General features: G+C 30.5%; 1 protein-coding gene across 9 annotated transcripts in view; it reads right to left on the bottom strand.

The window, feature by feature from the left end:
* Positions 1–8333: 8333 nt before the first annotated feature.
* LOC100570020 overlaps positions 8334–17126 on the bottom strand; it is a 231206-nt gene continuing 222413 nt past the window's right edge. For all 9 annotated transcript variants that reach the window (XM_029490506.1, XM_029490504.1, XM_029490503.1 and 6 more), the window contains one exon: positions 8334–9882. In XM_029490506.1, coding sequence (XP_029346366.1) covers positions 9630–9882 — 253 coding nt within the window. In that variant the 3' untranslated portion in view covers positions 8334–9629. The remainder of the gene's footprint in view (positions 9883–17126) is intronic.

Here is a 17126-nt window from a genome sequence, read left to right as displayed (position 1 = left end):
ACAGGTTATTCGTTTTATGAATATACAATAAAATAAGAAAATCGTTCAATGAGAATACGTCAATTTATACGGGTAAATTTCGAAATTAATTTCCTTTCCAATAAACTTTTTTCTTTCGATTTAAACATTAAGGAAAGAATATTTTTACATTTTACTTATTCGACGATCCTTTTGGATCTACAATATTAAAGTGTGTACTGTGTGTAGTCTGTACTCTATATAAACACCGGAAGTCGGGAATTACACGAGAATAATAGGATATAATATATAATAGGTTCCATTAAAATTTTTTAGCAATTATAATAAAACTATTTCAAAATATATTAACCCAAATGTATATTAATACTGTTACACGATTAATGTCGATAATGTAACTTTCTTTTATACAATTATTGTTAGTTGTTACTTTATATACGTATTATAATATTTTCTTTAATGCAGACTTTGTCAGGGTATAAATGTTATGTAGGTACGTATATAGTGTTATTATATAAAATACTATATATAATATAACAGTAAACATAATTAGTATGGACGGGCAGATGGCTCAATTTCTTTTTAGAATTTAATCCTTTCATCTTGAGAAATGATTTCTTTCTATTTATATTTTATGCACTTTAATAAGTACACTTTTAGATAAATGTATTTATGTATTTTAATTAAATTGTAGTTAATACAAGTTTTTATTTAATTTTGATTTAACATATACTTTGTTAAGTTCCGTAACCCACGCAATAAATTATATAGGTAATATAATTATATCTTAGGTAATAAATGACTACTTTACTAGTATAATTCAATTACCGCAGATAATATTTATTATTCATGTTTTGTAGGTAAGTTCTTATACAATATAGGCGTACATTGTTTATGCAGTGTCTGTAATATTAGCTGATTATAAATCTAGGATACACAGTTTTTATTATACGAATATTTACAATCTACTTGCTTCAAAGCACAATAAGCAAATAAGATAACTATTAAACATAATTTACAATAAAAAGGAACAGTGGTATATCATATGAATGTATTTTTCTCTTGTTTAATGATTATAAAATATTGTATTAACATAATACCTCTGCATAATCCGTTTATATTTATTTTATCTGTGCTTTGTCAGTTGTGCCATATAAGTATATAGTACGCGTCGTTTCCGCTGTGCCGCTGTGGTGTTATCGCCGATCCAACGTTCTTCGCGTCAAGGTCATGATTTTATTATAAATATTATTTTTATTATACTCCATAGACCTTATACTCATAGACGGAGCATGATCGTAGTTCCCGCGGCAAATACAGGGTGCGCTGCACATGTGTGGAATCTTCTTCTGCGCATGCGTGAAAACACAACCAGGTTTTACAATAGTAATATTTATCGTAATGTGGTATGCATCATCACAGCATATTTAAATATTATGTGGTAAGTGTTAATAACAATGTTTTTGGTCGCAAGGAATGGTATCACTGCTGGCACGTTAGGAATGACCGCACCACCAACCCGCATCCCACCAGGATGCTCCGTCTATGAGTATAAGGTCTATGTTATACTCTCACTTATCGCAATACGCTTTCATTACCCCATAGAACAATATAGAAGCGAAACTCGATCAGCTGATGGGTGAAGTGTTTACCTATGATCTGAAGTCCGAACAATGAAACTGTTTCCGTAACACTGACATGATGTTATACCCGTATTGAAAAACCGTTTCCGCCTAATAGGTAGGGTATTCTGCGCGGGGTCGGGTTGTTTCCACTGTTTACTTTTATCATAGATTTCGTATGCCACGCCCCCCTGGAGACCGTGTTCAAGGCTACAATCGCCCGATTCGGCCAATTCACAGAGTTTCGTACCCCTGATTACCCACCGTTGATAGCATACTTTACCTGCCAAACATCGTTTTAATCATAGACATATTAATAAATGGACTGCGCTTTCCTCACCCCCTGTCTATCTGAATCTGAAATGTACATTGTGTGAGTGAGATAGAAACTGTTGGGGGCAATCATGAAAGAAATAATAATTATATTTCATTCATGCCATGAAATTATTGTAATTTATAGATTATAAAACTGATAAGTAGTGATAACCATCATTGATATTTGATAAAGTCATAAATAATATCATGGAATAATTTGACTATTCAATTATTTCCCCCATGCTTGCCCCCAACAGTTTGTATCTCTCTCATCAATGTCGGTTTCATGATTTCTCTCTCTAAGCGCAGTCCATTTATTTATATGTCTATGGTTTTAATGGTTTAATCCACGTCTTATACGAAACGTGGAATATTTATAATTGATTAATGCCACCCAATTGTCCTGTATGCAACATCGCTGTTCCATGACATTTATCATCAATTGGTTGTTCGATTTGTTTTACTCTTTACCATTCGTCTTGTCTGGATAAACACGCATTTTTAGAAGATTAACACTCTTTTGTCCCTCAAAAAACCATAAACACCTTCCATAATTTCCCTTACTGGTTCAACAATAAACTCAAAACTCTTGTTTGGAATAAAAACAAAGCCCAATTAATTTATATCAAAAATAAAAGTAAGTCAAATTATGAAAAATTCTCCTCGTTGCGAGCTCAATATAAATCGTAGTCTAAAATTGTTTTTCATGATTTTATACACCAGTCAGAAAATCAAAATTTTTCCAATATTTAGCATTACAAACAATGTAATGCTAAAAAGCTCATAACTTAAGCTTAACCCACCATTTCAAATACAAATCCTGCAGGTAAAAACTGTAACCCTCAACTTCCTTCACAGTCCACTTTGAAGCTTAACGAGTAATTTAAAAAAATCATTTCTCAATTTTAATTAGGGATCTACATAATAATTTATTAAAATATGTATTCAATGTTTTTTATCGATCAAATACCTATTACCTTCCTTGGATAATTTTTAAAACTATTAAGATTTTAATCTCTCTTCTAAAATTTAATTTTTTTTATTTGGGGGAAGGGTTACATGTTGCCAGGCTTTTCCTCCACCATTGAAATTATAGTATTATACTAATGAGTACCCACCATTAGTATCTATTCCTAGATCGATGCAAATTCTATTCTAAACTTTCTCTATAATGTTTATTTTTGATTTTCTACCTAGATCAAAACGTTTAAAACAAAATAAATATACCTAATCACTTTATAATATGATTATACTTCTTTGTGAATTATTTATCTACACATTATGTGCTTCTAATATCGATACACATTTAGCTGTCATAGACATATACAGGTATATATTTTATGATTCATATAATAAAATTATAGAATTCACGGAACAATTGCAGTTTGGCTACCATGGGATTTTTTCAATTTTTTTTCGATACCTAAATAAATTGACGTTTTAAAAATGATGGTGCTAAAAAAAATTTTCGCAAACACTATTAGTTTTTGAGTTATAACCATTTGAAAGTCGAGGATTCCCGAATTTTAAACTTTGAATTTTTTTTGAGGGGGGATTTTGGTATATTGACTACTTAAAAATGATGGCGCAATCAGAATTTTTCGATCGAACATAGTTTCAATTTTGGATTTTTAAAAAAAATTCATTTTTATTGAACCAATAGTCACCGAGTGGGGTCATTCGCTCGCTGCGCTCGCTCGAACAGGTAAAAACGAAAATATCCCCCGATTTGGTATGCAACACCTCTCTAGTCGGTCACAGGGTTAAAAAAAATTCATTTTTTTTTATAAATCCAAAATCGTTAACTTCAAAACGCTATAACTTTGAAACTATGTTCGAACGAAAAATTCTGATTGCTCAATCGTTTTAAACTAGTCAATATATCTAAGTCCCACTAAAAAAAAATTCAAAATTCAAAATTTGGGAATCCTTGAATTTCAAACGGTTATAACTCAAAAACTAAGTGTTTTCTCAATTTTTTTATAGCATAATCATTTTTTAAATGTCGATTTACCTACCTATAGGTTTCAAAAAAAAAAAAAAATTGATAAAATTCCATGATAGCTAAACTGCAATTATACCGAATTTACCTTATAACCTACTTTAAAGATTATAATTTAAAAACTACCTAATACTCATATATTTTTATACTTATACTTATGTTGTGCGTCGGTGGTTGCCGGTCGTTGTATTAAAGTACTTACGTCTATCAACAAATCTTTGTCGCGTAGAATTATTTACAAACCCGTGGTAATATTGGTGATACCTACCCGAGTGTTTTCAGCTGTACCTACTAGGTATACCGCAGAGCTATACGACTATGCGGTTCGTGGATAATATTTTCATTTTAGGAAATCCGTTTGGAGAAGAAAATGAATAGCTGCAACGAAGTATTAAAATGCTTGATAATTGTTTTGCGAATCTTACTGCGCACATATTATAATTTATATACATGATCTAAATATCATTATGCGATAATATTATCTTCCTTTGATATTCTCCTCAAACTTTGAAACATTTAATAATGATTATCTCTAATTTGGTTGGGCGGACAATCAAATAATCTTATTGAAACGGAGTAATACGCTGCCCGATGTTTGTACTGAAAAATAATAGAACTCGGTTATATTTTATCGACACTCAGACATCAGTAATAATAGTTAACGTACTGATAATAATTATTTTAACAATAAGAATCTACCATATTATCATAGAACAATATTATATTTTGTACCGACCGGCTACCTTAGATAATACATACTGGATAGAGCTATGCGTAGGTATATCACGCGAAGTCTGCGCTTGAAGCCAATTTGGTCGGCCCGTTCGGCCCCGATGAATTTATTGCGCATGCGTCAGGAACGAAATGATAGCGGGGGACGGGGTAACATCATAGATAATATTATGTATTATCTTTGGGTAACATAATAATTGCTAAATTGCGGTAATGTTTTGCGCACGTGCAGTGGTTTTGAGTCTGCTCAGTGGTGACATCGGGACCGACCAAATCGGCTTCAAGATTTTAAATCATAGCTCTATTCAGTATGTATTATCTAAGATATGTACCATTGGATTATTATCATCATAACCAAGATTTTATAGATTAGACTTTATTCGTACAAAAAAAATTCCATTATTATAATTATTGTGTTTAGGAATTAGGAAAAAACATGTACAAGACTCAGAAAATATTTTATTTTTATTTTCTCATTATCATAATATTTTTTCCTTAACTTAACTACTTCCTCATCAGAATCCTTTAAAATATCATTATGATAAACACCAGCGTATTTATATATTTTTTCGAGAATAAACTTAAAATTGACACAATCACTAAACGTAAACTACAGAATATTTTAATGTAAGTACTAATTTATTATTATTATGCTCTAAACTGTGCTCGAATTGTGTGTGTGTGTGTGGGGGGGGGGGGGAGTGAGACACTATTCCATTACTATATATTTATATTATATTTGGAAGCACACCTACTGATTGTTTTCCTTAGAATAATACGTTTTTTTTAACCTACCTGTAAGTAGATAATATTATTGTTATAATAAAAAAAAATATTAATTAATTAATTATTTTTAATATAAATAAATTGCTATTTCTAAAATATATTAATTTTAATTGCTCATAAGAGCATTTAAGAGATTATTAGATTATTAGATTATTTTAGAGCATTAGAGATTGCCTAATAGCAATAATTATTTGTTTGAGAACTGATGGTTGGGGGTTTGTGAGGTGGAACTCAGTTTGAGTTCAATCATTTCATGTGACGCTAATGTTTTTCTAGTCTATAGAATTCCTTCTTTTATTTTCCAATTCGAGCACTGGTTCTAAATATATGCTTAAATAGTACCACATGTAAGTATTTATTAATTACACAAATATAATATTATTACATAATAAATTAATAAATTGTCATTTCATACATAATAAAAGGATAACAGTTGTTCAACGAATAATAATGACTAGATAGTAGATAGTACATACTACATAGTATACAAATTTCTCGATATTACCACATTGATATACAATCAAATCAATATCAATCATTGATTATTGATTTATTAAAAAAATTAAATTACATTTCAAACTAGTGTTACGTAAAATAACCTAAATAAAACTACTTAATAATATTAAGTACCTATATATTATAATAAGTGCGGTATTTCACGAAATGTATTGTTTTATGTATGTACACGAGTACCGACACGTACAATAAAATATCTAAGTAATATAGGTATATATTATATTTTATATTAAGTAATATTATATTATATTATATTATTATAGTCGAACGAATTCAGGTAAGTATACAACTAATCTGGCGTTTACATACATATTATAATTATTATTTTATTATTATTGTACAAGAAGATGATAAGACGCAATTCAATTAATATTTAAAAATGGTAAATATATTATAATATAGTTGTCGATAGGTAAATCCAATCAATTCAAATCAGTACCTATTATTAATTATATGTATATAATATATATAATTAATATATTAATTATATCGATATAAATAATATTATAGTAATTGCGACGAACATATTTTGTAGTTATTACTTATTATAATATAGCTATATAATATTATAGTATAATACAATAATTATTGTAAACATTTATGTTCATGCATGATATATACACGGGACGAATTATGTATGTACCTACACACGTAATTAATATTGATTAATATTACATAGGTACCTACCTAAACAGGGTACGTGATTTGTGATTTTTGGGGTCAGGTACAAACGGTGGGGGTGGTGGTGCATTTGGAATGTAAGCCACTCACCAATACGATGACTGTGTAAAAGAGAGAAAAATAACACTATCTGGACCCGCGACCGATGGTAATAATAATATGTGTTCGCACAGTTTATTTTATTATTATATGATGGACATGTGCCACGTGCGCTTGTGGCGTGTTTCCCTTGTAATATTGCACTGTCGTCTCGAAAAGGCCTGTGAGCAACGTAGGTACAGCGAGAAAGATTCTCGGATTCCGTTTTTTGTCATCGGTAGAAGTGTCTCCGCGGTATGCATTGCGGGTTCAACGTGAACCACGTTGCTATACGAAACATAACACTGGTCCAGAGTTATGACCTGTAGTGTTTCGTGATCAGTAACCAATTAGGTAGTATTTACGAATAGATATCGTGTAACTCAGATCATAATACCATAAGGGTATGATCTAAGTCATGTAATATAATAAATAATATGGTTGGAATTTGTGACCTTTCAAGATATGCGTGCCAGCTGGTAACTACATAATGGCGACTGCAACGCGATTCCTCAAATTTAATTTTTTACGAGTATTCCGCGTGTTTTTAAATGCAACGTGCATACCGAAAAACACCTATTATTTAAACACAATATACAGTTTTGTGCAATAGACGACTCTGTCGTTTTGATATCAACACTTTTAAAAACACGTTATTTGTTTTACACTTGACACATTGTTGGAGTTTTCTTATCAATTCGATATTCCGACTTGGTTTTACGGTTTATTTCCATTAGAGATGTGTTTTCGGAATTGTAGGAAGTTTCATAAGTCTTCATTTGATTCTAGAACATTATGTTTTTTTCGTATGGTTGCAGCATTTATAAACGTCAAAAGTTCATAAGTTAAATTGTATATTGTATATTCCATTTTTTTCAAAAAAATTATAACGCTAAAATAATTTTAAAAAGTTCAAAGACTTAGCTATAAAATTTTATTACAACTTTTAGAGACATTTTTTAATTTAGCTACTTCACGAAGTTTAACGGATAAAATAATGAGAGCAAACAAATAATATGTAATGGCAATGTTGCATATAAAATCATTCGGAATCGTGGTGTAGATATGTTTATTAACAGTCGTTAAAATCTCCACGATTCCGAAAATTTGCGGAAATGATTTGTTATCGTTAATGGCCACCTACGACCTACGAGGTAAGTACTTACTTGTTTAAGTGAACAGTCCCTGCGTATTAATTTAAATCTGTTATCAAAAGAATAGATATAATATTAAAAAAAAATTAAAAAAACTGTTTACTTATAAGTTTGTAGGGTGTATCGTATGGGGAAATTGAATTGGCTCCCAAATCTAAAACGTGGGTACCGCGGTCTATACGGGTAGGTAGCCGATATTTTGGGTGAATTGTTATAGGTATTGTACATACGCGTCCTACATAAGTCATAACTATTGTTGGTAAGTTGCATACCCAAAATGGGTATAGAGATGACTAGTTATCGCGATCATTATGTTTGTAAGTGGTATTTTTAGTACATAGGTAGGATAAGTACCTATGTAATTTTGAATAACACTTTTAGATTTATTAATTACCTTGTCTATATAATATTATAATGTCACAAATATTATGTTAAATATATATTATTTTAAAATTTAAAATTGTATAGAATTATTGGTTGAAATTTACCAAAAACTTATTTTACGTAGGTACTCAATATTAGGTATTTATGATTATCATATTTGATTGAATATATAAACAGTTTTAGTGCATTATTTTGGTTGGAGACCCATTGATAGGTAAAGGTATATTTTATTTTTTGGATTGTGAATCAATGCGACAGCCGGTTGGGAATATTTAACAGATACATTGGGAATCAATTCAAATGTACCCAAATTGAAGTGTTACATATCATTTTCAGCAGGTTGAGGAAAAAGGGACATTGAATTAAGCGTCAAGCGGATCTTTCAGCGTATATATTTATTTATTTTATCGTCCTCGTTCGAGCAAAATATTTGGAGTCCAAAACAATGATTTCCGAGAATAAGTTTTCTATTCCGTCTGAACATTAAAAAGTAATTTTTTGTTTGTATTTTTGGATTACCCATGTAAAATATTTGGTAACGTGTTAGAAATTAGAATCGAAAGATACAATAATTGTATCTATTTTAATATACTGCTGAGTGATTCACCAAGTTGGTTCATCCCCATTTTACCTTTAAAATTAATTTTTTCAAATACTGATTTTTGAACTTTTTAAATGTACTTTAATACCATATTTTCATTTTTTTGGGATTTTGTGTACCACTTAAGGGTGTTATGTAGCGATACAAACTACTGTTTTTCAAAATATGAAAATATCCCCTAACTATTTTATTGTAAATTATTTAGCCGATTATTTTTTTGAAAATGTTGATGTACCTATCAAAATCAACATTTGAGTGAGTGAACAAGTGAGTGAAAAAGTAGTATAAAATACCTAAAATTTGAAAATATGGTCTTTATAATTTACATACATATTTTAAAAATTCCAAAAATTAGATTTTGATTAACTGCATTATATTGAAAAATAAAAAAGGAGTGAGTATGCTTGATGAATTATACTGCATCTTGCAATATGAAGTCCAAAACCCAACATTTTTAGACTTGGCATGTGTCGCGTAGACGTGGACGATACATAGGTCAGCAGCTATAGGTACTGCTATAGGTCGGGTTATTGATTAGGTTGACACATGAGTGGGGGCGTAGGTACTATATATTATAAATATTATAACATAATATGACATTATATGCGGCGCGTAAGGGTTGTCTAGGTCACGGCAGAATACTTGTTGTAATGTCGTTGCCCCGTCGCCAATTTGGTCCCGCCGAATCGACGGTGCGTTTTTTTTTCCACTCGACCCAGGGTCTTCAACATGAATGTGTCGGACCGCGCCCGGCACCGGTCCGGGGCGACCGCCCATCGAGGTCATTCGAATGCGGCGTTGAGCAGGTCATCTTCGGATTTTCTCCGGGACTTGCACCGGTGGTCGCGTATCAGGCCCCGATAGGGTGCACACGACTCCAGATCGCATTCGCCGAAGCCGTTTTTCTTCTCATACGCGTAGTCCAGTGCGTCTCGCGACGATTTGGTCGGGTTCAGCAGCGTCACCGTGTCACCGTCGATCATGTCCGCGTCGAAAAGCTCGTCGCCGAGCTCCGCGTACGCTACCGATCCGAATCTGAAACATTATGGAACGGAACACACCGATTAATAAAATTACCGACATGGCTAAATTACTCAAAGTTTAGTCGTGCGCAGGAGTATGGCCGAATCGCACTTATTTAGGGGCGATACGGCGATTGCTGACCTAATACCTAACCTAACCGTGGTGACAATAATGTGGTTACATGTTAATTGTGTGTGTGTTTATTATGTCAGAAGTAATCAGCGTATATGTATTACAATCTATACCTACTCTGTATAATATTATTACAATGTATACAGTGAGATTTATTTTAAGTTATTGTGATTTGTGATTATAAGGACTAATGATCTTAACCACCCTCATTCCTACAACTAACCACTTTAGCAGTACGCTATGACATTTTGTACATAATAATAATAATTTTACTATGCGTGTATAGTAATTGTATTGTTGTAGTTAGCCATAAATACTGACGGTCAGTGGCGTATTTAGGAATTTGTCATGGGGAGGGTCTAGATAATTTTTAGAAAACAGAACTGCGGGGGGCAAAGCCCCCCACACCACCAAATTATCCTTTATTAAATAAATTTACCATATGTATAAGACGATTTGAAATTTTTGAGTTTTTAATTATTAGATAATAATATGTACAAAACAAATTCAAAAAAAGCGGGTAAGTGGATGTCGCTCTGCTGTACAGTAGGTTACAAATGGATCAATGTATAATGGATTGTATTAAACTTGAATTCAATGATATAATATATCATTGTATAAGAAAAACGATTCTGAGTAGAGACGGTTTGTCAGTCTGGATATTTTATAATGTTATTATTTATTATAGTCTGTAAGTTGAATTAATATTGAAATATTATAATTTTTATTAGTTTCTATGGTGATAAACAATGCGTTAGAAATTAAAATCCCATTTTTAGCGGTTTTTCGTAATTTTTTGGTGGTTTTTCCCGTGGCATTAAATAACTATTGAGAAAATCAAAAAATTACCTCTCTAAAGCGTACCTACCATCTTGATCCGATTTGCTAAAAGATAAGGTAGGTATTAAAAAAAAAAATAAACACCATTATAAAACCAATAGCTTCCTCAGTCCGCTCAGAATCTAAAATAATGAAGTAGTATTTCTATTAGATATGTATTTTATATCATTGGGTTTGATAAAAATTAAAGTGATCTATTAAATTGTGTATAAAAAAAATTAAAATTAAACCAAATTTATTTAAAAAAAAAAAAACCAAAAATCTTTTCAAAATTATGCTGTATTTCAAAGTGCTCAACTCAGGACTTTAGCAGAAATTGCAGACCTAGTTAGCCCTAGGGTAAATACTACCCACTGGATTTATATTACACCTCTATTGCTCGTAAACACATAAAATAAACGTGGCACACTCGTCGTGACACCTGGAACGAGTATTATATTCCTAAAACGTCCTACTCGCACACGCGTGTATCTATGTAGACGCATTATATAGTAGCTAGTGTGCACGGGCAGAGAATAGAGATATATCACGACACACACCGAAGCTGTATAATATTATATTACACTTATTTTGACGATTTCTGCGTATATTGCAGCGTTGCGTGCAGGTCCTTTTATTTCACCCGTCGTCGGAGAGCAGATAATAATAAAATAGACTTCGCGGGCAATCTGTGTGCATCTGCTGAGACGTGATATAACTGCAGGGGTAAATCAGGCCAAAATACCTGCTTATTTTAGTTCTCCGCAAATGCCTGGAAAACGTTTTATTTTCACCGTCATCGCTGTATGAAAATCGTTAACCCTGGTAATACAAGAGGCGTACCTATACTGTACACCTACTGAAAAAATGGAAACGCTCTCGGTGAGATGCATCTAATCAAGTTATTTAGTTATATTATCACCGTACTACAAATCACAATATATTTCACATATATACGTATTACAGTGGCATCATTTGGGGGGGGAGGGAAAGATGGAACTGATAAAAATATAAAACTATGCCACTGAAGTAAGTTCCATGATTATTTAGCTTCTACATGTCTTTTTTACTACCTATAAATTATGCTATTTTTATCTCAGACACGCCGTATAATTGTATAAAGTTATGTAAGATGGCCGATTCAAATTGTATCGAGATAAACGTTTGAGTGGAAATCAATTTGCGAACGAATCGTTCTGTTTTTCTTGGTGCCTTAACTTTTGCACCTTTCTATTTAAAACTGTAATTGCGCTACTATTACTGTATAATAATATTATGAAGCAGTGTAGGTGCAATTGATATTTTTGTTCTCCTCTTACGGAGTCACGGTGAAACTATGAGTTTTAAGTGACGACGCGTATAGGTAAGTAGTTTATTTATTTCAACATTTATTTTTTCGCAATGATCAAAGCACACTTGATCACGGAGGGCACCTACAGTGGCAGAAGTAATCGTAGACATCGTTCATCCGTGTAGCGCCTCTGTATGGTAGGTAGGTAGTAGGTACAGAATTCTATCATAAATCGATTCTACTTTAAAGAGGTGAGTTTTCGATTGGCTCGGTAATTGTTTATAGCGTATATAAAAGGAACAGTTGCCAACAACGTCGAAATTGTGTAGAAATGTCAACGAGAGAGGCTTTCTATTTTATTTAATATCTCTTGCTTAAACGTTCGAACAACTGCAACGTTTCTATGTTGTAGGTTCACGGTCAGTATGAGTGTTGAGTAATATTAAAATGTAAAATTGAGAAATTAAATAATTAGTTATACGCGGTATAGGTGTTCTATAGATATAGAGTAGGATAGCAGGTAGTAAATATTATATCACAACTTGTTCAGTTGTTCATATACCTAAATGCGAAATTTTGGCGGTGGGCGGGAATGGGGTGCCTATATGTATACGAAGACGTCAACATTGATTCTTATACGACTGCGTATTCGCCTGTACACTGTGCTGAAATTGTTTGTAAGTGAGTTTAGCCCATAGAGATTTAGGTACATCAAACTATTATGCCCATATTAAGAGATTAATTATTAATTTTCATATTGATTCCTGAACCATAATGTTGGTGCGAAATTTCACTATTACACAATATATAAATATGACAGGCGGGGTACGGGATTTTCTCAATATTGGTTCTCTCCGGGAAACTATAATATAGGTACTGAGAAAATCAAAAATGCCACTTTGAAGTAGGTACGTAACTATCCATATTAGAGATTATTTTTAGCTAAAGAACTGCTTAAAACTTTCATGGCACTTCTTCTGTGTAACAAAAGTGTACTCAGAAAAATATGAGAAAAAAACATAATTGTGAAACAATTAGATACATTGTGGAATCTAAAAAAAAAGTATTTACCACAATAATTAATAATCATTCATCTGATGTCGTCAGTTCAAAAGTTATATTTAAAAATTGTTGTCCAAAGCAAAATTAATAAAACAAAACTGATAAAAAATGTTTATGTAAATTAAATACTTGGAAAAATAGCAATAAAGTAAATAAATTAAATTTCTACATCAATAAATGTAATTTTGCATTTTACATTTTACATTTTAATTTATTAACCTATATAGGCAGGTACCTAATTATATTCTATCATAATGATCACCAGGAAAAAACATACCAAACATTGTAGTTGTGTACAATAATTTAAATTAAATGTTTTATTTTGTATTGGTTTTGAAAATCTTATCCTTTGTGTAGAGCCGTAGAGGTATTCATTTCATTGATAAAATAAATACTTTGTATCCTATATAATAATATATAGATTAGAGCGAAAACTTATTCAACGTATAGAAACCTGCTAATTATTTATTGATCTTTTGAAAAGTGTATAAATATGGAAATTAATTATCATAAATAAATGCAAGTATGACAATCATCCATCCATGATTAGAAGATGTATTTTTGGTACTGAATAATATAACATATATTCCTGTTTAAATGTTAATTTCATTAATTTATTTTTAGGCAGATAATATTTAGAAACGTCTATAATCAATATATTCAATATAATCTGCAATATATATATATCAATATATAGTATACTTGTATACTATGCCCGACAAAACTACCAATTTACGTTTCTGTTGGCGACAAAAATCCTGATAGGTTACTCCTTACTAACTACTAAGTAAGGCTAACCTTACTCCATGACAATTATATAGATATATATTTTTAATATCTATTGACCATATTCATATATAATTACTAGGGCTGGGTTTATATGTAATACAAAAGCAAAACTATATAAGTACATTATTTATATATCATTTAATTAAAATGATCAAAATATGTAATAAAATATTTAAAACAGGTAAAACCTAATAAAAAAGGAAAAATGTTTGATCACGAAAAGTAAAATAATGGTAAACCATATAATTGTATTACATTTTAGATTCGGGGCGTAGCGAATGAATCTATTGTATTTAATATTTATAATAGCGATGTGTGTGTATTTTTTTTCTGTCATCGACATTTGGGGTAGTAAAAATGGTCCGATTTTTGACATTAGCTTCTTTTCTGATAGAAAAGTGAATATATTTGGTGTATTTGAGAGGTCAAAATTGAAAATTTCCAGTAGTTTTTGAAAGCGTCGGGGAAAAAATGAAGTAATAAATAATAGGAATATTTACACAAAACCAATTTTTGACAAAATCAATATTATATTTTTGATGTAACTCCAAAACTAATAACGGAAGACACTTGAAGTTGCTACCAAATATTAATATTAGTATATCTCATATAATATGGTATCATTTTCGAAATAGTTTGAATTATTTTGATTATTTTTAATATGTATTTAATGTTCAAATATTGATAAAATTTATCCAAATCCCGAAAATTTGAAAATTATTTTTCGGTTAGCAATTAATAAAACATTTAGTTTTTATAGTTTACATTAGACATTTTAATAGAAGATTTCCAAAAGTTTTACTATCTTTATCAACAAAAAAAAAATTATTCAACCATTCATTTTTTATGATCGTTTGATTTAAAATGTCTTACAATATTTGATATTAAGTGGTTTTTAATTATTAAATTTGATTATTCATACATGCGTATGCTAGAACGACACACCGTTTCCACTCAGAATCGGTTTTCATATTATGCAATAATTCATCATTGTATTCACATAATATAACACATCCATAACATTGACGTACTCGGCAACTACCGTACAGCATGGTAGTACCGATTTGTCTACCTTTTTAAAGTTAAAACTACGACGATTTGGTCTTGACAATAACTTACCTATATCTAGGGTTTCAAAATTGCATGTAATTTATTTTCTATAGCTACACACTTACAATAGTTTTATACTTTTATGAGTACTAGTTAAAGGATTATTTACTACTAAACTCCCAATTGTTATGATGTAAATTGATTAATTATTTTACTTTTCAGTATTGAGGAATTTTAAATTTACAAAATATGAAACACAAAAGTGGAAATTTTACAAATTATGTAAAAATATGTCAAATAAAATATATCTTATTTTATTGCAAGTCAGGTGAAATAAATTTATCATTTGCCCGAATTAATTTATCATGCTTTAGTAATATGTATTTACATACAAATTCCAGCCATAATAACTATCTACTGTTGATCGATTTCACATTTTGGGAAACGCAATGCGTTTGAAACACGTATTATTGAATTTATTTAAATTATAGTCAAGTATATAATTTTGGAAACTCATCTTCAAAATAAATGTATACTGGTTAATAATACCATTAATTATAAATACTAGTATTACAAGTATTTATAATCAATGATAATACCCACCTCATCTCCATCTTCTCCTCAAATTTAAATGTTTGTATAATTGTATATGATCAGACCCCTTGGTCTTTTTTTTTAAGGGGCAAGTCTTACAATAGTAGTGTACCCATATAATGTTGTGGTTACGCAAAAAAAGAAGACCTCTTGGTCATAAAGTAGGTATTCAACTTTGGGAACCTACCAAATCTCCAAATAAGTAACAACCGACCAATCCAATCTTCCCAAAACATAGCTTTAGTGCTTTACGCACTAATACTGGTGTTCCATGCCGGATATGTGGTTAACTACAACTAATTACATAGTGGCTTAAAAATTAAAAATGTTACAGAATTAACTGAAATCCACTAAACTCGTTTCCATATACAAAACTCGTCTCAATTCAAATCCTCTCATTGAAAACATGACTAACAGATGTATAACTTATAAACTTTCTCACAGGATAAAACTATTCTAGTATTTACTATTTTGTATCTACGTGTATCAACATTCGGATATGTTACCAATGGTTAAATTAATAAGTACATTTTATTTATGTTATAATATTACAAGTTGATATCCTGATTACTAAATGTGCAAATTATACATACAGATTGTTGTATATTGTAATGAAAAAATAAAATAAAATGTACAGTTTTCCCGCAGGTTAAAAAATGATTGGATTTCTAATATTTATCTCTTAAATTTCTATATTTAAATGTTAGTGATTACTGATGACATTTTATTAATTCATATTTTAAAAGGAAACTAAAAATTTTTAATTCAATTTGATTTATCAAAATATTTTTGTCCTCAAGATTTTAAAATTGTGTGAGGAATGTAGTATTTTATTTACAAAAATAAACTAGCTATAGTGCACTTCGGTGTAAGGGAAAGTAAGTAAGTAATTAATCTCGTCAGTATTACCAAGGGTTTCAAAATTTTTTTTAAAGTTGTAAACGGTTTTTTTAGAAGTTGTAAACATTTTTAGATTCTGAGCGAAACGATGAATGTATTGATTTTACAATGATGTGTGTTTTTTTATTATTTTTTTTATTTTTGTGTCTGACGTCTGTTATCACCTTTTAGGATTTTCTTCCACAGTACCTTTTCTGATAGGAAAGTGAATCTAGTTGGTACTTTGGGGGGTCAAAAGTAAAAATTTCTCAGTAGATTTCAAATTCGACGTGAAAAACAAAAGAAAAATTAAGGACGGGAATTTTTACGCAAAATCTGTTTTTGAGAAAATCGATTTTGGTTTTTGGTACAACTCTAAAGCAAATGACCGTAGGTGCATAAAATTTTGACTGAACGTTTATGTTTGCATTTTATATACACCATAACATTTTTCAAATATTTTGATTTATTTTGAGATGTTTACGGACATTTTCAGTTTCCATTTTTTATAGTTTTTTTTTTTTCTATAAATATCAATAAAATTTTGTTTGTTGGTTAAAAAAGCTTGAAAATTTAATAGAAGGTTCTTATCATACTTTTTCAAAGGCAGATGAAAAAAATTAAAAATCCAATGTCACAG

Source organism: Acyrthosiphon pisum, chromosome A2 (genome assembly GCF_005508785.2).
Source record: "Acyrthosiphon pisum isolate AL4f chromosome A2, pea_aphid_22Mar2018_4r6ur, whole genome shotgun sequence".
Lineage (NCBI taxonomy): Eukaryota > Metazoa > Arthropoda > Insecta > Hemiptera > Aphididae > Acyrthosiphon > Acyrthosiphon pisum.
This window is presented reverse-complemented; position numbering and strand designations above follow the sequence as displayed.